The 27,471-nt window shown below is 41.3% G+C and overlaps 1 protein-coding gene across 1 annotated transcript in view; it reads right to left on the bottom strand.

Annotated features, from left to right (window-relative positions):
- The window catches only part of SORCS1 (sortilin related VPS10 domain containing receptor 1), a 302,649-nt gene that overhangs the window by 165,663 nt on the left and 109,515 nt on the right, over positions 1-27,471 (bottom strand). Inside the window, exon 3 of the mRNA XM_086616954.1 lies at positions 2,886-2,985. Within this exon, the coding sequence (XP_086473080.1) occupies positions 2,886-2,985 (100 nt within the window). The remainder of the gene's footprint in view (positions 1-2,885; positions 2,986-27,471) is intronic.

Here is a 27,471-nt window from a genome sequence, read left to right as displayed (position 1 = left end):
TTTTAGTTTTTTTTGCTGAAAATGTTCTTGGTGGCAAGTTTTTTAAGAATGCTCCCTTCTGCTTTTCATTCCATAGCAGGTATGACAAAGATCCTGAGTTTTAGTATTTTTGCTTTCACTACAGAAGTATTTTCATTGTGGAAGTATAATACAGCTTTACATTCTCTTCCCCGTGCCCTCTTAATCATGGGGGACTAGCTGGGTACTTAAAGTTAAACATTTATTGGAGGAATGGCCTGATGTTCTACAGCAATAGACAGCATAAGCAGGGCCTCCAAAAATTCTCCCTGCAGACCTATTTCTGCTCCTGCTGAAATAAGTTTTCGAAAATTCAGTCTTAGACCTTTACATGGGTCCTTTCATCCCAGGTGTTGCAGCTTTCCTCTGGCACTGTCCCATATTGATTATAGGCCAACTTTAGTGCAGTTTACTGCCAAAACAGGCAGTTCCACCCTTCTACCTGAAAGCTTTTTCCTTTCATCTATTTGTTTTTTGCACTGGAAAGGGATTAGTTTTCAGGCAGATTCGTACTTTATCCAGCTCACCAGATGGCTACGCAAACAAGGATGGCAATATGAGGGAGGGAGTGGGAAGGTGCAGCCAGAGGTGAAGTATTTTCAGAGCCAGTCTGCACCTAAATTGGCTTAACATGCCTTCAGAACCCTTAGGTTTCTCTGCAGCATAATAGCTAAGAGATCACACAGATTTTGCCCAGCTAAAACCTTTCTTAGTTCTAAAGAACAGTATTATTACTCTCCAATAAACATCAGACATGATTTTATATATATATATACACACACACACACACCCCCTCCAAGCCACAGTTTCTGTGCCAGGAGCCCAACCTTTCAAACCTCAAACCTGAAGGACATTTGAGTGATCTGATAATTTCATTCTTTAGCTTCTAGTGAAAAGTTTCTTACCTTCTTCAGGGGTCAGCTGCAATAAGACGACATCTGCCCACTAATTTGAGACCATTTAATTCCAGTCCTGACTTTCATCAGGAGGCTTGAATCCATAATTTTTCTTGTTTGTTTCAATTAAGATCATTTATCTCTCCACCCCTACACCTCTTTTCTAGTCTTGTATAATCATAGCAATGTAGGTAGGTATGAGGAATCAACTGGGTGGCATTACAAAGGTAAGTGGTATCCAACTTCTTTTTTTTCTGAGGGTCTTCCAGAAAAAACTAAATTCATTAGAATAGGTAAGGACTGGAATTCCACAGCTACAATACATTAATCAGGATACCATTAAGAGAGCACTTGATAGCTGTCTTGTTAGGACCACATGAAGCAGATGCCTGTAGCAAGGAAGCAGAATGCACAATTCCAAAAATCCGCTCTAGTTTTATCTTCCAGTGTTTGCAAACACTGTCTTAGCAGGAGAAGTAAGAAAATCCTTGAACGTCAGTCAAAGATTCTTTGATTATGAACAAAACACTATTCACAGACTCAAGTCGAGGAGTAGAAGGCAGGATCAAGCATACCCTGTCATGTGTCTACACCTCAGCTGGTAGTACAGACTTCCACTTACAGTCAATTGGAGAAAAGTAGGTGACATTAGGGTCAATTTCTTAACAGGTCAAATGACTCATGCCTAGAAGTGCCTCTTTCTTTTGAGCAAAAAGTTAAATATGAACTACAAGAGAACAAAGCTAAGCATTGTCCTCTCTGATTAGGACAGCTCCCTCTTCATTTCACAGTGTGTCTTAAATTGATTCAGTATAATGAAAACAGCATCAGTGACCTCAGCTGCCCAAATACATACGGCCTCCTTTAGAGGGGAGTCTTCACTAGCATTTTCTGCTCATGCAACTCAGTTTTGTCTGGAGTAACTTGAACTATTCACTAAGACAGGAAGTAAAGACAGAAAACTACTCTGGCCAGGTTCATGTTCCCTCTGGTAGAGGAAAGAGCTGAAGTCGGGCATTCCACCCTCTGCGTATGCACTGTAGCCTCACAGCTAACAAGTCAAAAGGACAAAGGTGTCACCAGTGCCATTTATCTAATCACGTTTTGGTTTTATTTTCATTCATCTTTTTCTGGACCAACATACGAGCAAATCTGCAATGAAATTGCTAGTCATTTCAGGATGATTTAAACTACTTTTTAGCTTCCACATTGAAACACCAGTAGTAATAATTGTCTATCACCAAATATAAGAGTTAAACCCTTCTTTTAAACAGCATGCTAAGGAGTATCTTTAAACATGATATTGTTTACTAGCATATCCATATGCTAGGATATGTGAGAATACAAGTCTTCCTCATCACTATGAGCTGTGCTTCATCACTTCCTATTGCATACCTCCAAATTACAAAAAATTTGTCAAAAATGTATCTCAAATTCAGCATCAGAGTCCTTTTATGAATATGTCAGCATTATAAATTCTCAGTAAATTGTTAGTCAGTAGGATGCCTGCATGATTAAAACCTTCTGGGCTTTGAAAGGCATTTTCTCTGTAGGAATTTGTCAAATCCTGTTCAGTTCACTATTGGGAGCACTTAAAAAACAAATAATGTTACATACAATCTGGTAACTGTTGATGCATTTCTGCTGTTTTAATGAGTCTCTCTCACTTTCAGACAACAACATCATCACCATCCAGAAGGTAAGCAAACAATTAAGTGCAAGATACCTATTATGCCTATCCATTTAATGGCCATCTTTTGCTAACATATATTCCCTAAAGTACACTGGTAGGTAGTACAGGTGATACAAGATGGCTTTTATTTCACCAAAGCTACATATTTTTTCAAGGGGAGGGAAACAAAGAGGTTTCCATCCATTTAAATAGTAACAGATATTGAGGAAAATGGAAGAGATCACCAGAACAGAAATTGCATCATAAAGTCAAAATGAGCCAACCATGTTATCACTTACCTTACGTTTGTTTGTTGGACAAACATACAAGTAGCTCAAAATAGTCTTCAGGCCAACTTTATCATTCAGTTTCTCATACGTTGTCCCATAATCTGTTGACCTACAATTCAAAGAGATTTCATAAGTACAAACACTTAATCACAAAACTACAAGTCACTTGGCGGCTTTTCAATATAAGTCATGCTTTACATAGCAGAATGGCTCTCTAGAGCTTTTTGAATGATTCATGTAGGATATAATGATACTTAATTATATACACACAGCATCATGTGAGTGCTTATAATTTGCATTTAAATTAGATTAGGAAAAATTAAACTAGTATCTTCCCAAAGCATTAAAAATAAACATCTACAATAAGAAATGCCAAATTCTGCATGCAGAAGATGATAACGATTGTCAGAAATGCCAAATAGCAGACAGCAGGAGAATGAAGTTATCAATTCATGGTATACTCCAAGCTTAGACTAATTTTGTTAAGATAAGAGTCTTTTCTCAGCATATTCCAAAGTAGCTGCTCCAGCTGATTGTTCAGTGAAATTGGAGTTCAGTTTTCTACGAAAAACATTGACGTCCTTTTCAAAATCTAATAACGTGAGGATTATACTTACAATTAATATGGGTTTGTTTCATATGAACTAGCAGAGAATATGGACACATGTGCTTTATTCTTGCTTTAAGAGCCACCATTTAGAAGAGAAAATAATATATTTCTGATATGAGAGCTGCCTATAGAGGCACTGACTACATGTCTTGGGGAAAAACAAAACAAGTGAACAAACAAGACTGTGCAGGATTCCTGTATCATCTACTCTTAACATGACTGGAACCAAGATCAATTATCAGCAGAGGTTTTGTTCATTATGCAGCTCACACGTGTCTGAATCATGTGGTAATATCTCTAACAGCCTTAATATGGGATTTAGATAATCGACCCAAACCAGTACCATTGGTATCCACAAATCGCAGGAAAGTAACGTTTATCTGCGTAACAGACACATTTAAAAATATAACATATTCTTGCAGATAATAAATCTGATTCTCGCCTTTAAAATGTACAAATGGGTTCACACAGAACTTCACTTGCAAGCAGTAACATGAATTTTCCCTTCTGCTAATCACTCCAAAACCAGTCATTCTAAAGTAAATCCTAGGCACCCATTATTTCCAGGTTCTCTCCTGTCTAGGAAACAATGGGTAAATTCACAAAGCTATTTAAGACACTAAAAGTCCACAATTTTTGTTGTTTGGTTGTTTTTTTGTTATTTGTTGGTGTGGGTTTTTTTGGTGGTGCATGGAGAGTGTTAAATTTCTGGATCAGGTTCCACACCTACATTCATACCACAGCTTCTAGGATTTCAGATTTTGCAATCAGTACATGAATAAAACAAGAAGGCAGCAGCTTGGGTTTTTACCTATGAAGATGAATTGCATTAAACATGGATTTGCATTAAAATTGAGTCTTTCTATTCAGGAACTTTATTGAAGCATTTGCATGTATCTGTCCTGATCATATAACAATTGACCTATAGTCTATGACCACAGCTTTTTCCTTCCCCCTTCTCAATAAACATAGGCACCCCTATGCGCATACATGACCTTTGTTGGTTAGAACATTAACGTCAAATTCTCATCTACTGATTGATTTTTCCCTTTATAAGGTCGTATCTCTCAGGAGCACATACAAACTAACTGAGCTGTTTCCTCAGTGGACTGAGAAGGAGGATATTGCTACAGTTATTTCTGTTACTGAATATTTCAAAAGATGTTCCAGCATTCAGGTGAAGGGAGCTACAACAGGATGCTGAACACAGTCCTGCCAAGAACTGCTGGTTTCCTTTCGTTACCCAGTCCACCTCACCACCCAGCCTTCTCAAAAATTAATATTTCTGTTGTGGTCTGTGTAAAAACCAAAACCTATCCTTTGTGAAATTTGGACAAAAAAGACATGAAAAGAATGTAAGGACTAAATCTGACCTGCTGAGTTAGGAAAAAACATATTCATGAACTAATGCAGCTCTTCTTTATACCAGTAACTGTGATTTCAAAATGTAATCTTTCAAAAGGGGACGGGAATAAAGAAAATCTGACATATAAAAGTTGCTTTGGTATCGTTAAAGAAAAGCAGTCAGAACCCCTGCCACAACACAGGCAAACAAATGTCAAAGGCCTATTGCAAATGGTAATCTTAGTCAGAATTGCCAGCCAGTTCTTACTTCAAATTTCTAGGCAATTATTTTGCATACATAGCTTTATTTACAGGTAATGTCATATACAGGTGGAAGCGTGTGCTCCTATCAACATCCATAAAAGCAATCAGAAGATTGGAAAGCTTAGAAAAACATTGTTTGCAGATGAACAAATACACAAGCAAAGGACCTACTATTAGATGTTACTCTCATCATCTAAACTAGCAATAGCCAGTCCTTCTACAAAGACAGTTACAAGTTGTTGTTTCTCTTACACCACTTTACAATTACTCTCAACAGGGAGGCAAGCATTACACAACAGCAGATAGGCACCTAGAAGTGCTTTAACACAAAGAAACGGTCATAGATACACACACACAGAGCAGTGGAACAAAATACTTGTATTGAATGAAACACTGTACACGTGAAGCCTCTGTTGAGATCTAACCCAGGGATATCATTAACTTGCATTAATCTTATTCCTTTTTATATGTGTGTGTATATATATACACACATGTATATATGTATACAAGCAGGCATTGATTAGCAGCTTGTATAATGAGCTCTTCATTTGTCTTATTAAATGAGTGAATAAAGCAGCATGAGACTCCTAACCCATTGAAAATGATCAGCCTTTTGGTGATCCAGGAAGCCAGCCTAACCTAGAAGCGTTGCAAAAGACAGATGGACCTCAGCAGGGTGTAGGCAGTAATGACAGTGTAGGATCAACAAATCCAATCCCAGCTATCTGAAGAGGAGCAGATATGTATTAACCAACATGTCCACACTTCGTGTGTCAGCTTGCTTCTCAGAAGCTCTGCAGAGAGAACTCAGTTCCAGTGCTTCTATGTAACATGCGCAGAGCAAGAAAACATATATGGAGAAGTCATCTGAAAGGACTAAACTCAGGACCTGTGGAGCTGAAAACACAAAAATGAAACTAAAACTTCTGAATCATCTGCTGAAAAGCCACAGCTACTGAAATAACTATATGTAAATGAGCGAACAGTAAGCCCTATTTTATTAGCTCTTGCGTAGGCACACATGTGGTGACGGTTTCTCAAATTGTTTGGGGTGAGGGTGTTTATACATGCTTCAAATTAATTTAAATCCCTGTGTAAATTGTTTCATTTTGGTTTGATTTGGCTTGGTACAGTTACAAGCTAAGTCCAAATGAATTTGAAAAAGGAAGGTCTGCAGAGAGATTTGATACATGTGCAAGTCTAAATATGGAAAAAAAAAATAGATATGTTAGGACATTGTAGATTTAGAGTCAATTCTAAACTTCATACCTGTCCTATCATTTCAGTTGTAATTGTTTCTATTAAATCCATCCCAAATGTTATCAGTAGCTGTTTAGAACCAGACCCTCCATTTTTTTCAGTACAGCAGAATGATTTCTGCAAATGCCCAAGAAGATAAACATTTACTTATTACTAGTTCATTTGACAGTACAAAAAAAAAAAACATCGAAACAGTGGGACTGAGGCTCTGACTTCCCTAAGCAAATTAAAACAAAACTAGAAACATGTAGAATAATTTGTATCTTGCAAACTATTTGAAAGAAAGTTGACATTTAAATAACTTCATTATTATTCATTGGCAGGGCTTTTCCCTCTCCTCCCGTCAAGGTAAATGACACTTCTATTACAGTATTATAATAAACTCCTGCACATTTTAAATAAAGTCACTGAATTCCATTAGTCCACCTACTGTCATGAATATATCTCAATCCATTCCTACCAATATTTCACAATTATAATAGGCATTCTGAATCAACCAGTAACATGAGCCCTATGGAAATTTTCTTCTTTCTTAACCAGCACAGACTGAAATTCAGAGGACTGTCAGTTTGAATATATAGATTAAATAAATTCCCTAGCAAGTTGCTGTTTACTCTCCTTTGTTACAAATTTAAGGTTGTCTGTACTTATTTTACATAAGTTGCTAAAGACATGAAGAATCAACAAGTTGATTGTTTGGTCAAGGTTTCTTTTGCAACAAGATCTTTCTGGAACACTCCATGGGAAAAAAGAAAAACATTACCTGCAGACTTTAAGCTGTGTAACATCGTGTCTCCTGCCTATTAGAGTGCAGCTTTCTTCCCATAAAAGGCATATGTTAACAGATGAAGTTTCTTGTTATAACATGCATCATAAAGAAGCAATCACTTTTATTGACACCATTTACTTATTTTTTTCCCCTCTCTTTTCCCACCTGGTTTTCACCTATTAACGTGACTGCTTCTGCCACATCCACCATGAAAAAAACTGTCTATGTATCATGTCCTCACCCTCCTTCCTCCACAGTTTAATTCACTGCTCTAACTGCTGTCCAAGTGGCAGCCAGCCCTGGGAGGCAGGACCACAAGCATCTGTAATGTGGTTAGGAAGCAGCAGAGCAGGGCGGCCTGTCCGAACCAGGAGCAGTGTGAAGAGATGGGCTCTAGTCTGTTTCTCCTCCTGCACATGAATTCATCCCTGGCAGAAGCCAGGTATTTTAAGCAAGAAAGAGCAATGACTGTTAGATCATCTGTTCCAAACCTCTCGCATAACCATGTTTGCCACCTGGTTTGCCTCCAAAGAGACTGGCCAGTTGAGCACAAGATTTGCCAGTTGCTATCATATTAATCTCTACACGAGCAGATTTTTGGATAGAAAACTTTCAGATCACAGAAGGCAGAACTGTGGAGTCACAGGCTGCACTTACAAAAGGCTTTCACTCAACAAGTTTTTGAATAAAGGAATAATTAAAGACATTAAAAAACCATCTTTCATGTCTGAATGTGAAAAATACTGGAGGTGGTAATTCTGGAGCATATTTGTATTCCTGTGTGTAATGTTTTAAGCCTGTTTGTAAACTTCTGTAGAGATGTTGACTTTTACGCTCTTTCTTTCCAGGGATTTTTCTTGGCTGAGGTGCTATTCCCTCGTCACTTAAATTGAAACTCTTTCCTTTATGGTTTTATAGCCAAGTACTAAAGTTTCCCATTGATTTTTGCCATGCCACCATGTTTCACAAAAGCTAGTAATGTCACAATCTTCTTCAACAGCTAACTGTTTAAGTTCACATGTTCTTCCTATTAAGCCTTTCACAAGCCATTGATAGATGCCACTTTTGGTCTGATGCCTGTTTTGATTTAACTCCTTCATGTATAACCCTGGTATTTTTTTCCAGAAAGTAGTAATGTCTGATCTCAGCTTCTCTCTCAGGGAAGAGCTGGGAGTTTTTAATCCCATTCTTTATTTTCATAGAAAATAACTCTTGCTTTACAAATTACCTTGCTTCATCTGCATGGTTTTCTCCACCAGCTGTCTTTCTAACTCATTGTATAAGTAATTCCCCAAGGCCTTGCCCATTTCTAATGGGAACTGCTTGCCTAGCCAATAGAGACTGATGCATTTTGAGGGAAGTTTTACATCTCCGCTTTGAAGAGTAGTCACCAGATTTAAACACAGTGAATCCTGTGTCCTTGGACACAAGTGTCCATGCAGCAGAGGCAGACCTCACCCTCATTTGTACAAATTTCTCTCCCAAGTTGACACTGAATGGCAATTGATCCTTCCCCCCAGCACACAGGTTATCACGTTAGAAAGTCTAGGGAATTTTTTCTGTGGACTTTTTAAGGCAGGACACAGGATTTTTATCTAAAGCCCCTGTATCCCACTGAGCAACCCAGGCCTTTGAAAACTGAACTGATGCGTGTCCCTGACACACTGCCTCTGCTAAAGGGCTCCCTGCAGCTTAGGACCATCCATACTATGTCTTTATGCCTTCCCTGGCTTCCTCTTCCTCACTTTATTACTGAATCTCTGCTGATTTAGCTACAGCTCATTTGCTTTAAGCAGGGATGAAGCTAAAGTGAAGCTAGTTCAGAGAGCTTTTTTTGCTTTCATAGGGGTTTCGTTCAGGAGGGCAGTGTTCAGTGGCCTGACACCAGTGACATGCCAAAGAGTTGGTTAGCATTGCTCTAAATGACTGTAATGGCACTGCACATGTCACAGCACTAAACCACTTCATATTTACCCTAGCGGGTTGAAATTAACTTTTAAAGACATCTCCAGGGTAAAGAAAGATTTCAAAACTCAAGGGACCAACATGCCTCACTCCCTAAGTAAAAACATTTCTCATGAGGCCCTCAGCAGACTGGCAGATATTACTGTTCTCACTGTCTAGGTCGGGGAAAGAGGGAAAGACTAGATATCTAACCCTGCATTTGAAGCAAGTCTGTGACAGAGCCAAATGCAAGTCCCCTCAGGGTCCACCAACTTCCCGCTCCATCCTGACAGCATAAGTTTTCCGGGGCTTTGTGTGTGTAAATAAGGATTGGAAAGAGCCTTAATATCAATGTCAAAAGGAAGAAAGAGAAAATTAAATATAGTTTAAATATGCATTTTAAATCAGATTTAGGCCTCCATTTTTGAAAAAGTCTTGCTTTCAGTTTGAGTTGTGACTGCAGCTTTTACTAAAAATAAAGGTATGAATTTTTTTATTAGTTTACTGAAAGGTGTATTTTTTCCCCTTATGGAAAGGATTTTCTCATCGCAAAATAAAGTTTCCCACCTGAAGACGCCATAAAAAAGACTTGGGGAACAAGAAGGGATAAAAAAATTACAAATAAACAATAGGAAACTATGAAATTGACATTTCTCTGCATAATCAGTTAAATTAATTCAATTTTCTTCTTCTTTTTAATCAACTTTTATTTGGAGTAATCTAAATGAACAGAAATATACACATTCAAATTTCTTGCAGTTTTTAGCTTAATATAGCTCAGCTGATTATTGCTATAAATAATTTAAAGATGTGACAAGCAGTAGAAGCAGCTCATATTTTATCATCCAATCCAGAGTTTACATATTGCATTAGATAGTTACGCAAAATCTTATCCAAATCAGAAAGAAAGGAAATGTGAGGGTGGGAGGGCCAGGAGATGTTACCTGTAGGTGACTCAAATGAGTGTTTGTTTTCTCTTAAAGTAATGTTTGAAGAAAAATAAGTGTTGCTAACTTGCCTTCACTATTTCAGTTGAGAGTTAGTAACTGAGGTTAGCCACCTAGGCTGAGAATACCTGTCCATCTGTCTATCATATCCAAAGTAAGGACCATCCATCCCTTTACATATGTTTAACAAAGGGCCTACCAGAATCTGTAGCCACATGGATAAAACTCCATCTGCTGATAGAAGCTGTAGGTATAGGTCACCATTTCACAGCCATCCACACTCCTACTATCATCTGGGGCTGTGCTGAGCACGCACATGGGTTTCAGGACAATCCAGCCGTTACGGCTTCAGCAAGCCATACCTTTCATCATACGACGCATTTTCTGTACCTTTCACTAGGCCAAGGAGAGGAAAACCCTTTGCAATTCGGAAAGTTTTAGGAAAACAAGTAGTAGTTCAGCATGTCTGAGGCTTTGAATCCTTCTGTGAAGGTTAATTAGAATTTGGTCAATAGCTTCAGAAATCCTAGGATAACAATGGTGGGAATCTTCTAGCAGGACAAAAGACAGGTTGTATAGGATAAAGGGAAGCCGTGTAATCCAGGTGAGGTTATTTCTTACTGCTATCTATGTCAGAGGAGAGGTGAAACAGTCAATTATGATAAACAGGCAAGTGTTCTCAGTTGAACAAGACAGAAAAGCAAACTTAACTAATACCATAACGCACAGCGTTAGGCAGCAACAAGACTTACGACCGTTGAATGCAAGGACAAGGAAAAGAAGAATTCTCCTAATAATCTGGGTAGCACATGAATGCCAACCAGGCTGGCAAGACTGAAAGTTGACGGAAAATTAGAAGGCTCTCCAACTGCCCAAGCAGAGTATGAGGCCTCTGTAAGTGTTTTTAATCACCTGAAGGCTTGGAAGAATTGTGCTTAGGCATTCTTGTCCTGAAATCAGAATTATTCCACCTGGATTAATCCACACTGTCCTTGCTATGATGCAAACTCTGTCCCTCTGAACCGCTAAAGTTCCCAGTTCCCATCTATTCTGCTAAAGCATAGTATTCTTTGCAGAGACAGTGACACCCATACAGTGTATGGTGAACAACCCTTGGACAAACTAATCCATGTTGCTCACCCAGCTGCTTCTTGGAGACACCTAGTAAATTCACTGGAAATGAAAACCTAGAGAAGAGAGAGTCTGTGGCATATATCATCAAAAGTAAAAAATCAAAAATAAAATGAGGTAAAGCCAAAACACTAATGTGGATATATCTAACTGCTTCAACTCTGGTGACACGTGTATCCCATTGCATAAAATCTATTCAGATTTTCCCATCTTACTGAACTAGCCATGAGACAGCATAACTCAGATCAAACTTTCCTGTTTAACAATCTAGAGGCATCTTGTGCTTGCAAGCTGGCATTAAAGGGCTTTTTTTAATACCAATTTCTGATGCCACTGCCTTCTTCAGCAGAAGTAACATTCCACTGTATTGTGGAGATGGGCTTTTTTACCTTCAGGCTTCAGAGAAATTGCTGCTTAAAGGTTGGATACCCAAAGAGCAAGATCCCAATACTTTAGCAGAAAAAAAAAAGAACAAATGTGGATTATACGAGAATGATGCTTCCCCCCTCACCCTTAACTGCTTCTCTAATTTTAGATGTCTTTCCTGTCTTGTTTGACCAATAATCCATTTTTTACTGCACAATACAATGGTTTCTCCTGCTAGCAGGCTAAGAATAGACAATTCTAACAGTTCATAAAATCCATATTCAGATTCCCCACTCCTCTGGCTGCTGATTAGGGGTGAGATCCTGATAGCACTCTCACGTAAATCCAAAGTATTGACTATGGAGATGCGCCACCGTAAATGTGTGACTGGGAAGCATCAACTATTAACTCCCCTTGGCTTAGAAGCAGCTGCTTCCAGGAAATTAGGACTTTTACTATCAGAATGCAAGACATGAAGATTTTTCCTTCAAGTGTACAATTCCTAACCTTTTGCACGAAAAATAATGCTCTGTGATTTGACTGGACTCTGCCCTGAAAATATTTTCTAGATACTGTTTTGCAGGAATAGACTGTAAATCCAGGGTTTTGCTGTGGACAACCCCATTTTGGGGGTCACAGCTACATTCTGGAGCTCCTTTCAAACACTGCTGTGCTAAATGACCACTTGCAGGATTAGCTCTGGGAAAGGAAACATCGAGGGCAGAGGACTACCTGTATGACAAAATAACTGTGAATTTACCATCTATTTTGCCTGGCTAACAGACCCCAGAAAGCAAGACTGGCTGTTACCCCTGAAGACAAGGTAAGATGGCAGTAGAAGGAACTGTGGCTTTCACCTCCATTGCTCGAGCAGCAGAGAAGATGACTCTCCAGAGCTCTCCTCCTCAAGTCTCCCTTCCAGCATCTTATCTTCCTGTGGCCTGAAAGACTCATCTCCAATCCCTCACTGACAGAAGCAGCAGAAGTCAAGAAGAGTGTAGGGAGGCTAGCAATCATAACCACTTTAACTATTCTAATCCAATGCTAGGTGAAAGCCTACAGCAAGAAACAAAGGGAGAGCCATCAAAGCAAGACCTCCACTTAACTATTCCAGTGAAAGACTCAAAAGGATGGCACTAGTGGTGGTCTGGCTGAAACATTAGTGCAAACTCTCCTGTTCTTTCTATGAGCCATTTTGTGGCATGGTGCCTGGATGCATGCGCAAAGGATCAGTAAGTCCAGTAGGGTCACTAATTTTTGGGAGCTAATTAATATATACCAAAAGCTGATATGTTAGTTATAATTGTGGATCTGACTGTATGTACGCTCCAAGCATTTTCTCCTTCCTTAAGTCCACAGTGCTGTTTTTCCAGTATTTTTCCATTTGCCATCACAGCTTTATTTTCAATGAAGGAGCAAGCTCTGAAGAAAAGAATGGAATTTTACTGGCAACAGACTTGTTCCTTGCTACCTTAGTGAAATTTTTATGGATCAGTGGACTACAATTGGAAGACCACCAGTTTGGAAGATCTCCTTGTTCACTCGACTTGATTTGTCAAAACAAACAAGCAGCCTGGGACGCAAATTTCCACCCTTCCTTCATCAGTATTCTCAACCAAGCAACATTGCAACTCAGAATGAAGCCATTCCCACAAGCCCAGCCTGACTCAAGGCTTATCATCATTAACAAAAAAAAAATCTCAGCTTAGTTATGATGGATATTAAAGTTGTTCTTCCTTACATTTAAGTTAAAAGATACCTTTTAAATTAGAAGAATTGAGAATGACTAATGATTCTTGCCGTATATTTACATAGGGCATATTGACATCATCACACCCTTAAAAGCCAAATTCTTGCTTACAAAGTGGTTGAGCGTTGCATCTTCCTATTTCCACTCCATTCTGGTGTAAATCAAACAGCTAGGACTGCAGCCCAGTAATCATCACACTATTAACTTTCTAATTGATGGTAATGGCCAGAATAAATTTCAGGCACCCCAAAGGGTGGTTAATGGATTTTGTAGCTTGAGGGCAGAGCAACAGGACGCTTTTCCATTAATCAGTCAGATGAGACAACCATACACGTCCTACACTCCCCACCCCATCATAACACTGAGGTCATTGCAGCTTTGTTGAAAACGGGGGTGCTGCCAGGGAGAAAAAGAAAAACCTCACAACAGGCTGAGCTCAGTTACAAGGTTTGATACACTAGCTCAGCAGAGCTATGTTAGCATCCATAGTCACGGTATACATCCAGAAAAAAAATCACTTTAGCCCATCTCCAATTAAGAGCAAGAAGGAGTTTTATTGTGTGTCATGGTTTGATGTGGAGGGGGGGGTGGTTCTGGTGGCAGGAGAGGGATTTTGCTCCCTGTGACCTCCCCGGTTTTGGATCCGGGTTAGGCTTAGTTCTGGCCACCGGATCAGACTGCCATCCCCCTCGGGGTTGAGCCAATAGGGCGCCTCTGCGAATTGCCCTATTTAAGTCAGGACAAGGGAACCGGAAAAGGTGCTTCGCCCAGGATCGACCAGAGAAGGGAGGAGGGCACTGCCCCCGCTCCCTGGCTCCCGGCCGGGCAGCTGCCTGCGTCGGGCCGGCGCCGCCCACGGAGAATGGCGGCGGCGGAGCCAGCTGGGGAACTCGGGGGCACCCCACTCCCAGGGTGCCCACTGGGCTGAGTTCACCTGGAGAGGACTGAGATCTGAGAGAAACAGCTGCATCGACAGCAGGTCAGTGAGGATGGAGCGGGAGGAGGTGTGCCGGAGCCGAGTTTCCCCTGCGGCTGATGGTGAGATAGCAGGCTGCCCCCCTGCAACCAGGACGGCCTCGGTGGAGCAGCGACCCACTCGCAGCCCGTGGGGAGAAGATGCCTGAGCCCGAGGATGGTCGTGTTGGGGGCACGACAAGGCAGAGAGGCATCTGGAGTCTTCGTGACGACCCACGCCGGAGCGAGTGGCTACAGCTCCCTAAGTACCCGAGACTGTGGTATAGCCCACACCGGAGCAATCTGTGGGGAAGGATTGTTTCCAGTGGGCTGGACTCACGTTGGAGAAATTTGTGGATTTTTCCTCGTGGGTAGGGGATCCATTGGAGCAGGGGAAAAGGGTGTAAGGACTCCTTCTCCTTTAAGAAAGAAGCAGCAGTAACAGCACGGAATGAACTGACCTGCACTCCCCCAGTCCCTGCCCCCTGTGCTGCTGGGGGGAGGAGGTAGAGCCGGGAGGAAAAGGAAGGTGGGGGGGGGGGGAAGGTGTCGGTTTTAAGATCTGGTTTTGTTTCTTTCTGTCCTCTCAAGTAATCGGTTTTTATTTCCCTTTGTCCTTCTAAGTAATCATTAATAAACTGTTTTGCTTTGAGAAAAGCGCTGCCTGTTTTGCCCAGGACCATGGTTGGTGGGTGCTCCCTCTGTTCTTGCCTCAACCCTCAGTCCTTTTGTTTTTTTTTCTCTCCTCTCTACTTTATTGGAGAAGGAGAGACTGTGTGAGTTTTAGTTGCTGGATCAGCCTAAAACCACGACAGTCCTTTTTGGCGCCCAACGTGGGGCTCGAGGAATTTGAGATAAGAATAGTGACTGGGAGAGGTAACGGGCAAAACATGGACTTCACAGTGCTGAAAAACAGAAGGACCTTGGGAAACTTTGATTGTTGTGACTGGTGAAGGGACAAGGGGTGGATTGTTTGTAAAATGTGTGTTCTTCTTCTTCTTCGATGTTGTTGTTGATACTGTGTTCTTTTTCTGTAACTCTGTGTTCTCTTTCTGTAACTAAAGTTGTGCCTAAATATGGAATTCGCAGAGGCGAGGGGTGGAATGTCATGGTTTGATGTGGAGGGGGGGGTGGTTCTGGTGGCAGGAGAGGGATTTTGCTCCCTGTGACCTCCCCGGTTTTGGATCCGGGTTAGGCTTAGTTCTGGCCACCGGATCAGACTGCCATCCCCCTCGGGGTTGAGCCAATAGGGCGCCTCTGCGAATTGCCCTATTTAAGTCAGGACAAGGGAACCGGAAAAGGTGCTTCGCCCAGGATCGACCAGAGAAGGGAGGAGGGCACTGCCCCCGCTCCCTGGCTCCCGGCCGGGCAGCTGCCTGCGTCGGGCCGGCGCCGCCCACGGAGAATGGCGGCGGCGGAGCCAGCTGGGGAACTCGGGGGCACCCCACTCCCAGGGTGCCCACTGGGCTGAGTTCACCTGGAGAGGACTGAGATCTGAGAGAAACAGCTGCATCGACAGCAGGTCAGTGAGGATGGAGCGGGAGGAGGTGTGCCGGAGCCGAGTTTCCCCTGCGGCTGATGGTGAGATAGCAGGCTGCCCCCCTGCAACCAGGACGGCCTCGGTGGAGCAGCGACCCACTCGCAGCCCGTGGGGAGAAGATGCCTGAGCCCGAGGATGGTCGTGTTGGGGGCACGACAAGGCAGAGAGGCATCTGGAGTCTTCGTGACGACCCACGCCGGAGCGAGTGGCTACAGCTCCCTAAGTACCCGAGACTGTGGTATAGCCCACACCGGAGCAATCTGTGGGGAAGGATTGTTTCCAGTGGGCTGGACTCACGTTGGAGAAATTTGTGGATTTTTCCTCGTGGGTAGGGGATCCATTGGAGCAGGGGAAAAGGGTGTAAGGACTCCTTCTCCTTTAAGAAAGAAGCAGCAGTAACAGCACGGAATGAACTGACCTGCACTCCCCCAGTCCCTGCCCCCTGTGCTGCTGGGGGGAGGAGGTAGAGCCGGGAGGAAAAGGAAGGTGGGGGGGGGGAGAAGGTGTCGGTTTTAAGATCTGGTTTTGTTTCTTTCTGTCCTCTCAAGTAATCGGTTTTTATTTCCCTTTGTCCTTCTAAGTAATCATTAATAAACTGTTTTGCTTTGAGAAAAGCGCTGCCTGTTTTGCCCAGGACCATGGTTGGTGGGTGCTCCCTCTGTTCTTGCCTCAACCCTCAGTCCTTTTGTTTTTTTTTCTCTCCTCTCTACTTTATTGGAGAAGGAGAGACTGTGTGAGTTTTAGTTGCTGGATCAGCCTAAAACCACGACATTGTGTCATAAAAATGTTGCAGGTCTTCTTTGGCTTTTAGTACGTACTCTGCAGAAGAGGCTTTCTAGCTAGCACCATCCAAGCATTTGCAATACAATATGAAATCTTCGTTCTATCCTGTCAGTGCAAAACAGCTAGAAAGCTTAAAAAATCCAGACAGTCCAAGACGTTTTTTCAAAATCACTGTACCATCCCCTTAGTTGTTATAATGGAGTAACTCCCAAGGACCAGCAGCATTTTAAAATCAGCTAAAAGTGTGCCTCGTGCACTACTTCATATTCAAGTTAGATGGAAGATGAAATTCCCATCCCTTACACAATGCTAACAAAAAAATTTTTGCCGTGTTTTAAACTATCATGATTCCCAAAATCTGAATAGAATAATACAAGGGAAAGAGATTGAGGCCTACAGGAAAGCTGGAGAGGGGACTTTTTACAAGGGCATGTAGTGACAGGACAAGGGGCAATGGCTTTAAACTGAAGGAGGGCAGATTTAGATTAGATATAAGGAAGAAATTTTTCACTCTGAGGGTGGTGAGGCACCGGAACAGGTTGCCCAGAGAAGTTGTAGATGCCCCATCCCTGGAAGTGTTCAAGGCCAGGTTGGCTTTGGGCAACCTGGTGTAGTAGAGGGTTTCTCTGCCCATGGCAGGCGGGTTGGAACTAGATGATCTTTGAGGTCCCTTCCAACCCTAACCATTCTATGATTCTATAAGTAAAAATAAAATAAAAAAATCAATTAGTGTTTCATCCCATTAGTACCAGCATTATCATTATCCATTCAATTGAGTATTTCCTAATACTGACTGTCATCCCAAAGGGAAATAAAGCTCAAATGAAATAAGAAGAAAATCAAAATTAAATGTACTTTCAGTTTCAAATCATTCCAACATCTTCTGTCAAGATTTCATTTCTAAAATGGTGCAAAACATTTATCTGACTAATGCTGCATTTCCTAGCAGAAAATTGTTCCACCGAAAAGGTTTCAATTGGTTCTCTGAGTCTCAGTAGTGAACAGGCTATGTTGTTAGCTGGACTGTAACCCCAATCTAGCTGCTAGCTAAGCTGTTACTCTACCACATCACGTAAGAAAGAATTTGTTGTTGCTGGATTTACAAGTATGCTAGTGGAGTACTTGGATTACCATACCAAAGAATCACTATTTAATTCTTTAAAGCAGGCAAATACAATGAGTGTTGCTTTTTTTCTTTTAAAAATCATTTGAATGATGCAGCTGTACCATTTGTGTCAGTTTCAAATAATATAAATCACCCAGAGCCACGCAGCTTTATTTTTTCGCCTTGGTTGGTAGAAGCATATTTATCACTATGTATCTCAAGGATCAGTGGGGTTATAAAGCTTGCTATTTATAGCTACTCTTGCAGTATCAAGCAAGTGACAGTAATTTGTTCCTTCGACATCTAACCTTAGGTCAACTCCAGTAGCAGAAGATGGATTTTTAGAGGAAATGAAATGAAAGTACACAGCAGAAGATTAATACCATTTCCTAGGCCTGAGGAGAATGCATGCTCCCAATCACTCTGCAGAAAAAATGGTCAGGAGCATGTAGTATGTATTAAGAATAGAGCAAGATGTGGTCAAGGTGAGGTGTTCAAACAGTCTATTAGCAAACTGATACATTGGCATTTTTGCAAAGAGGAATTGCAGGCTGATAGTCTATAAATGGGCTCAGCTCTTCTGGTTCTTTGATTTTTGAAAGTCATCTTTAAGTCAGTGCCAGCTACAGATAAAATGGGATCTTGCTTTTATGTTACGGGTAAACGATAAAACAAAGTTAAAGCTAGGCTGAAAATTCCGTATCAGAAACATCTAGCCCAAGATCAAGTTACCATTTTGCCCTGCATTGCAAAATCATCTTATGTTAATTATATTTTCTGTTTGTGAGAAAATAAAGACTGTAGATTGAAACATCTTGAAAAGATTCCTTGTGCCTTAATAAAAAAAAAAAACCACCAAAAAAAGGAATTTGACCAGAAGACTTCTCCCCAAGCCACCTGTTTTTAATTTATTTGGAATTAATATTATAAGAAACATCTTTCCAAAGCAGTGAGAGCATAAAGACATTAATTATGCAATCCAGTCATTTAAAACAACGCTATCAACAGGAATTCATCCGAGTACCTGAGAAGTCCTTCTGCCTTCTTGTAACAGACCTAACATCCTCAGCCACCACCAATTTTTTAAAAAAGTGTGCTTCCAACGTCCTCAGAAAGTAAGCAAATTTCATCTTCACTGACCCCCGAATCTCACATATGACCACGAGAGTCACAGAAATCCCCAAATCTATGTGTAATGCCACAACCTAGCATTGTCCAGCATTTTCAGGCATACTACTGCTCTATGCTAACACAATCATGCAGCTACTAGTGCAATGGACTCAGGCTGCAATACGCGTCCTCTACTGGACAGTGGGCAGGTGGTGGTGTATCTTGTATGTGCCCACTCATATTCCTGTCATAGAATGTGAAGGTGGCATTAGTGGAAAATAAAATAATCCATCATATGCTGGACAGACAAGACCTTAGTGTTTACTTCCAGGTTGTTGGCAGTACAACCTACTTAGCTCCTAACCCAAACAGCGGCTTATCTGTCTACATTCATGGAGTATTATTTAATGCCACATAGAATTACTCCATGTCCCAAAACAGCTGGAAAAAGCCATACTAAGTTCACCTATGTGGAAGCCAAGTCTGGTGGAACAAGACTTACTAATTACAAAAGGTTCAAATTTGCACTTTGAATCACAAAGGTCACACAGCTACATAAAGATAACACCTTCAAAAAGAACCTTCATAAGTCCCTGGATGTTTGTCTGGGAGACGCTTGCCAAGTTCTGTCCTTCTGCTTCATGGAAAGTCACTGATAAATGCCCGTAAGTGGAAGGTCTTCAATTTAGTTTTGATTTATTAGGGCCCAAATAGAACAGACACTGTAAGTAACAGTCATCACAATAGCCAAGTGCTGGAACTGCCGTGCTGGATGGTGGGGAAGGGAAGGAGGCAAGAATGGGTGCAAGATTTCAAATGTGCAGTTCAACTGGGGAGCAGACATAGCTGTATCACAGGTATGCCCAGAAACACACTTTCAGCACTATCTATGCACACACATGCCTCCAACATCTATCAAACAGGCTGCCAGAAATCTGATAATTTGTTGCTTAAAGGTCCAGTAGCAGGTGAAATAAGATCAGACAACTGTGACCAATTTTTCTAGGTCTCCACAGATCAAATCTCTGCCAAAAACGCACTGAATCCCCCTTCTTCAGTGAATTAGAATTGGAGCACTGTAAATACACAAAAAAGTGTATTTTTCACTGCTTCAGAATAAAGTTCCCTGTCCAGCCCATCTAATCTTTGGGTGAATAAAGCACCTTAACCTTCACATCGTGTGCGTTTTTTTCTGTCTCCATCCTCTTCCCCGTTTTAAAATTTATGGTTACCATTTACGCTGATTTCAATTTCCATTAATAATATGTGCAACTGATGTACATTTAAGTGAATTTAATCATGTTGTAGTGACAGGTTTAGCTTAAAGCAGGGCTTCACTTAGAACTATCAAGTAAATTTCTCTTGAAAAGGTCAGTTTAACATTTAACAGGAGGGCCCATTCCAGACAAATTAGAATTTGCTCCACTTGTTTTGAGTGCAAACACTTTTCAAGCCAGCTTCAACAGAGGCATGTCAATCAAAACAGAAAAGTGTCAAGTGCCCAAAGAAGGTTCACTGATGCTTTCATGCACAGCCAGCCCAAGGGCTGCTCAGACATGTGGGCAAAACTGAAATATTCCTGCCTCATTGTTCAAGGACTGGGGCAGGACCGGAGCCAGACCACACCATAGAGAAAGTAGGGAAGGCAGAGCTGGGAGAGTTTAGCCAAACCCCTGACAAGCCAGACTTCTCATTTCTAATTGTGGCAGCAACAGGAACGCAGTGGGAACAACCTGTGTGCTACTGTGCATGTGTCTCATGAAGATTTACTATTGTTCCTGTGCCTGTCAGAGGCAGTTCAGCTTTCCAAGGCAGTAGCAAGGCAAGCAGAGAGGTGATACCTGTAATGCTCTCAGTGGCAACCTCAGCAGTAGCCCAGTTCCTCTATAGCCAGAGTCGGTCCTGCCTCCAGCCTAGGAAGACAAGTGTCCTGCAGCAGTCACTCAGACAGCTCTTCCACAAAATATTTCCTTTATTAAAAGTCCTGAGGAGATCTCACACACGGCAGGTGCTGCCTCTCTGCTCTAGCTGGGACAGAAAACCCATACTTATTTTTTTGTTTTGTTTTCACCAGGACACTTTTCCAGAGTTCTGGTTAAATCTCTACATGGAGACAGGAAAATTTTCTGCCCTTGCTGGAGCTGGCCTCAGCAGCACAATCTCTCGAGTTCTGCATAGTCTTTGTCAGGGGACCACCTCAAAGTCACAGGTTCCCAGGTTTATATCACTGCAACATATAACACAGGATCACGTCAGATAACTTTCCCAGCTCCAACCTTACATTACCACTGAGAATTCAAATTGACAGTAGCAAGGGCAATTAACACAGCTCCTCTGCCTTAAATTTGCTTTCCAATATATTTATTTTCCAGCACCAAATTCATTGTAAAAGACAAGAGAGGGAACAAGTAATCCCTACCTGCCCTCTTTGAGAATCTCACGATTTTACAGGTCTCTGACATATCCCCATTAGTTGTCACTTTCCAGACCAAAGATTGCTGGTCAACTCAATCATTCCTTCCACACAAATCACTTCATACCTTGGTCCAATCCTTACTGCTCTTCTCTGAACTTTCCCTGCTTCTAACATACTCTGTTAGAAATAAAACTGACCAAAACTGGACAGAAAGCAGTATTCCTATTACTATTGTACAGCTATTGAATCAAGACCTCAGTTCTTGTGTTTCACTACTTAACAAGAGCTTCAAGATGAACCTTCTGTCATGCAAAAAGTGGTGCATAGCCACTTGTGAATCACTCATCTGAGCTTTGACTCATCAGCAGACTCAGAAGATGCCTACTCCCATGGATTCAGCAGAATCTTGTGCTGGAAGTCCCTGTGTTCACACTTCCTCAGAGGCAGCGAGACTTATCCTGCTGGGAGGCAGGAAATTATTCTGTGGGAGCCCAAAGCAAGTTCAACCCATGAAGGGGAGAAAAGCAACCCCTTTGCTCTACCCTCTTTGTACCCTGCAGCTGATGTGAGCTGGCACCATCACAAATAAAAGGCAAAACATAAGCTGTAGCACTTCTTTGAACCAGTACCTCTAGAGTACACAGTAACACGAGATCTTGTAGCATCTCCACATCAGCTTTTCACTGTTAACCGTCACTGAGATTAAGACTTCCTCTTAACTGTCCCACCTATACAAGAACGTAATGTGTCCTAGTAGACTCTTTCACTGAAAATAAAGTCCTCCCTAAGGATGTTGTATGTCAAGTGACAGTTTCCGGATAGAATCAAAACATCCTCCAGGGACATACACAACCTTTCTAGCCAGGCTGGCTAACTGAATGACATTATCCATTTAGTGACACTCATGTTTTACAACAGCTTCACAAATGCAAAATTCCTCACAAAACAAATTCTATTTTTCCAGTCAGCTAAGTAGGTTTATCATAGTGTAAATTTCCCTTGTCAACTCCCAAGCTCTCCAGGAGTAGTCCCGGAGAGGCCTCAAAGAGTATCTTTGACATCTGCACTATCACTGCCTGAACAATCTTTATTGTTTCACAGGCTTGTGCTTCTGCTTAGAAGAGGTGGTTGGGAAAAAAAAAACAAAAACACAAACACTCAAAAAAACACAACATACCTCACGCACATAGAAAGTTCAGGGATAAAACTGAAATTTAATTCAGTCATCTGCAGGGTCACTTGGAAACACTTCAGACACATGTTTTCACTTTAGAAAATGTCAACCTGCCAAAGCAAAACTTATCAGAAAAGCTCCTGAACAGAATTTCCTGACAGAACATCAGAAGGAGCAGATTAGTTAGTTCTGGGAAGACATTCACCTGAGATGTGAAAAGTCCAGGCTTTGGTAGGAGAGGACAGCATATAGCAAAATAGTCAGCTAAAGTATTGCTGCATTTGTAGCTGTCCAAGCATTAAAACAACAGCTGAAGCTGTTATTGCAGCAACCACCAATACACTGAAATTAGTCTCAACTAAATCTTATTTTTACACAGGCAAACGCTGAGATACATCATCCTCAAATGATACAAAACTTCAATTCAGGTGCCTCCTCCATCTGAAGAGAGCTCTCTGAGCCACTGTACTACTCATTATTGTGGGACGATGCTCTCCTTCAGCCTTTCAAACTCTGCTTGTGTGTAGGACAGAAAGATGTTTAACAATGCAACTACACTCATGATTATGGAAAAGAGTAATAGATTCACCAGCAATTTGACTAGTCAAGCTGACAAAGTGATTGGTTTGAAAGAGGGAAGGACTTTCCCAGCAGCAGATTCATTAAAATAAAAATGAAACTGAACATTTTCCAGTGTAAAAAGGATTTACTGGTCCATAAAAGGGAAAGAAAGGGAATAGCCTGGATAATCTCAACTACCAGCAAGATATAGATAATAAAAATCGGGTATGGGATGCAGTTAAGACTGGACTCACTCTTATAACTTCACTGTAGAGGATTAGCAAACAAAACCTGCAAATAAGATGTCCTGCAAGGAAAGCCCTTGTACCTATAGAACCATTTAGATCAGCTGATTGGTGACAGTGGCTGAAAATAACAGGTTTTCTTGTAGTAACGGAGCCAACTGTGACTCTAAGGGAGAGCCATGACAAACATCTAAGTGAGCTAGGTTTTATATGAGAAATGTGTGGATGCAAGAAAAAAGTAAAGAAAATGTAAAGCTGACTCATCCACACACAGCACAGCAGCAGTCTCATGAAGTTATCAACACTGCGTGAGGTTGCTGAGAGTCAAGAAACTCAGGCTGAGTGGCAGGGTGAGAATATAATAAAATAGGTGTCGTTTTGTAGGAATGTTTTATTTACAAGTGTAGAACAGAACTTTTGAAGAGTATGAAATAAAACCGTTTTTATTTATTATTTCATGTTAAGATTTAATGGGGAAAAATACTAAATTTATTAACAGTTAAACTGCAGGTTCTATTAGATTCCTGAGCTGCTAACAATTTTGCTAAAGGACATTCAAAATAGTGTATAGGAGATGCGATAGATGCAGGGCTATTCTCTAGCTTGGTTTGTGGGGTGTTTGCTGCAAGAACAGACTGGTGGTATTTAAGAGGGAAGCTGCTGGTGAAGAGAAGGCAGAAACAAACAAGCAGAAAAGATGGCTCAGGAAAAGCTACCACATCAACTTCCATTTGAGGAAGCTTACCTTTTTATTCATCAGTGGTTTAGAGACACCAAAAGAAAAGAGAGTATGTTACCAAATTTCTTCAGTCACATTGATAAGCATGGAGGAATACAGACTGTATTTAGGCCAAGACTCAGGAATATAATTGAATTCTGCAGGACAGCTGTACCCATCAACTCTGGGAGCTCTTACTGGCCAGGGAGTAGAAATACAATTAGTCTTGGAACCATGAAACTCATATTCCCGCTTTTACATTCCAGACATTTACAATCATTGGGAAATTCCTGTGGATTAGGTCCCAGTTCTGCTTTACTGAGATTCTTTTGAGAGGGAAGATGTTCATGTCACCATTCCCAAATCTGATGTTGTTCAACTATCCAAAAGAAACAGACAGCCAGGGCAAAATGCCTAGTGTCATATCTCTGCATTTGAGCGTGAAGGAGCTCAAATGTATCTTCTGAGGGCTATGGAAGGTGAACAGGAAAAGGAATCTTACTCTGTAGGGAAACAGAGGGACAAGTGGAAAATTCTAGTGATTGCATTGTCACCCATAACATGAGGCCTCTTTTGCCTCCGTGAATTAAGGCTATGAGCTAGATCAGAGGTTGAACTGTCTTCAGCCACTGGACTTGTGCATAGTGATTAACTCGTAGTTCATCTAAATAAAACCTTCACATAAAATGCCTCCTTTGGGTATTCAGGAAGGGAGACACCACCTCAGCTAATTAGACATAGTTGTCATAGCAGCTAATGAGCATATTTCCATTCTTCCCAGTGATTGGTACCAGCTTAGGGAATTATTTCAAAATGAACAGGGAATTAAGAAAACACATCTTTGGGACCTGCTGGAATAGAAGTCTTTGGCTGACAGGGCAAAAAGATGAAGGAAATGAAGCAGCAGCTAAGAGTAAGATTTGCTTTAGAAAATTGGCAGTGAAGACAGGCAGAAGTGAATCTTGTGGCAATTGATAGACCATCTGATCTGCAGCGCTGGTGAGCAATTCAGTAGTAAAGAGTCTACTTTAGGGCAAACACTGGTAACTAAGCATAAGTAGTTATTAATCCCAGAAAGTAAGCCTAGAATGCAGCAAATGACAGCGCTGGAACACAAACAGTAAGTAAATCACATACACCCCTGCCTGGGGACTGGGACTAAATCCCTTCTCTATCTCCAAACCCACTCTTAGTCTATTATTTCAACTAATGGAACAGGTTTTTAATGCTAAATGAAGACATTATTAGTTGTTTACTTTGTGGCTCTGTCAGAAAGGCAATGCTAACAGTGCACCTTCCTTACTGTACCACTGGGCATTAACTCAGCTGATAGTGCTGACAAGTCCTGCCCGAATCAAAGGCTGGCAAGTTCAGCTCCTTGAGTCTACCTACCTCATTTTTGTAGGACTCTTGTCAGTAGAAGACTTATGCTGCCAGCCCTATTCCTAAAAAGAATCTAGGTCTCTTGGCAGTTTATTGTACTTTTTTTTTTTTGCATTTAGACTTTACAGAGTGATATTTAAGATATAGCTGTGTTTCTGAACAAACAGTTCGGTGAGCCCAGTGCATTGGTAGCAGCAAGCTTGAGTCTTTTAGCAGGACTTCTGCCAGCTCATGATCTGAGCAGATGAGATTCGTCTCCCACAGGTCTCTGACACAGATATACAGCAATGTCACAGCCACATACTAGGCACAGCTGGTGACTTAATCAGGGCAACCACCTGCACCCACTACGGAGAACCACAGAGCAAGAGAGAGGCCATGGCACCCTACTGCAGAGGAGTAGGAGCTAGGCTTGGTCAGAGAGTCTAAGTTACTGTGAGATGCCTGACAATTTTTTTCCTTTTTGTCTCCCAGAGAGGGCACAGTGACCCCAATAACACATAAGCAAGGACAAGAGCCTTAGCTGACCATTGATCAAACTTACCCACCTGCACTCATTCAAGTTCTCTGACACAGCACAGCAGCTGCCAATCAGTTATAAAAAAAAGAGTCCTTTAGCCTCAGTCAAATTTTTCCTTAGAATTTACCTCTGCCTTAGCATCTCCAATCCCTTGGACAATAAGCCTATTCATACTATTGAGGCAACTGAGTTTGATTCTCTATAGAGCCCTCTGGGTTCACTAATCTCTGTTATTAACTTTAGTCCCTATTCACACCCTTCAAATCTCTCCTAGAAATCGGATGCCAACAACAGATGGTGTGAACTGCTCCAAGAAGTAGGGCAGCAAGCTGTGAGTCATTGTCTGATGTGCCAGCAACACTGCCTTCCCCACTGCATTGGGATCACCTGGCTACTGCATCCACCTGACTTGCTAGATGCTCAGATGCAACAGTCCTAGTGCAAGGGCTGCTTTCTTAGGAGGCACTGTACTGGTAGGCACCCAAACGAACAGAAAGGAGGACACCATTTTACAAATACTAATTAAATTTATAAGAACTTTGTGTACTTACGGATGGCATAGGAAAGGCAACAAAGCAGCAAACAATACTGTCTCTTTGCATAGGAAAAACTGGTAAAGAGTCTGATCCAAAACTTACTGAAATCTGTACAAGCCTTTCCACAGACTTAATGACAGTTTACAGGAGACTCTGTATCATTGTTACATATAATTACATAAAAGCCTGTTAGAGGTTTAATGATTGAGAAGACAAATGTTTATGACATCTGCATTCAGCAAAGTTCTGGGCTCTTATGTAATGTTACATAAGAAAATATAAATGTATTACGCAGCTTTCACAGCAAGACATACAATTTTTTGAAACCAGCAAAAGGAAGGACAGAAGCAGGGAGGCCAGAGAAGCAACATTTTAGGAAGGAAAGAAAGGGACAAACCTCTGTGGGAGTGTTACTGATACTTAGAATTTTTGGTAATTAAAGTTTAATCAATAGTTTTAATTATAAACTAGTTAGTAGTTGATTTTAATAATATAGAATTATAAGAAATCTTTTAATGAAAAGTGTGCTCATATAGTAAACACATGCTGCTATGAAACTGCTGCTATGAGACTTCTATAGCCCTGTACCAGGACCAAAGGGATCGGTCAGAATCATCCAGTAAGGACATGTAGTACAAAGCACAAGTTGATTTGTAAACTGATTTATGATACCTACATAGAACTAGAAGAATGCATGTAGCTATCAAGATCTAGATTAATGAAGATGAGGAAAGCCAACCGTAACGGTTTCATAATGGTCTATGGGTACCTGCCAGAAACCGTGAACTTAAGCAAAAGGTAATTCCGGCAGGGGGAGATCGCGACCACCAACTCACAGACCACCTACCTATATTGCACCCCAGACTCATTTCTCGATGATTCTAACTTTGATGGCACAGAATCAGAAATGGGAGGAGAATATGCTAATGATTTTCGGGAATTTATATGTTTATGTATGATTTACTAATGGATTTGCATATGTTAGCTCTATATAAGAAGTTTGACTTCGGTGCAAGGTGCGCACGCTAGGAGGAGATATCCCCCGTGCACCCGGCGCCGTAATAAAGAAGTGTCTGCTTATCTACATCCCATTGGTGTTGATAAGTTTCTTATTCCGGATTTTCGGTAACAGGAGGACAGGATGACAATGCCCAGTGCGATATTG

Source organism: Tauraco erythrolophus, chromosome 9 (assembly GCF_009769465.1).
Source record: "Tauraco erythrolophus isolate bTauEry1 chromosome 9, bTauEry1.pri, whole genome shotgun sequence".
Lineage (NCBI taxonomy): Eukaryota > Metazoa > Chordata > Aves > Musophagiformes > Musophagidae > Tauraco > Tauraco erythrolophus.
The sequence above is the reverse complement of the archived record's forward strand: the minus strand, read 5'-3'. Positions and strand labels throughout refer to the sequence as shown.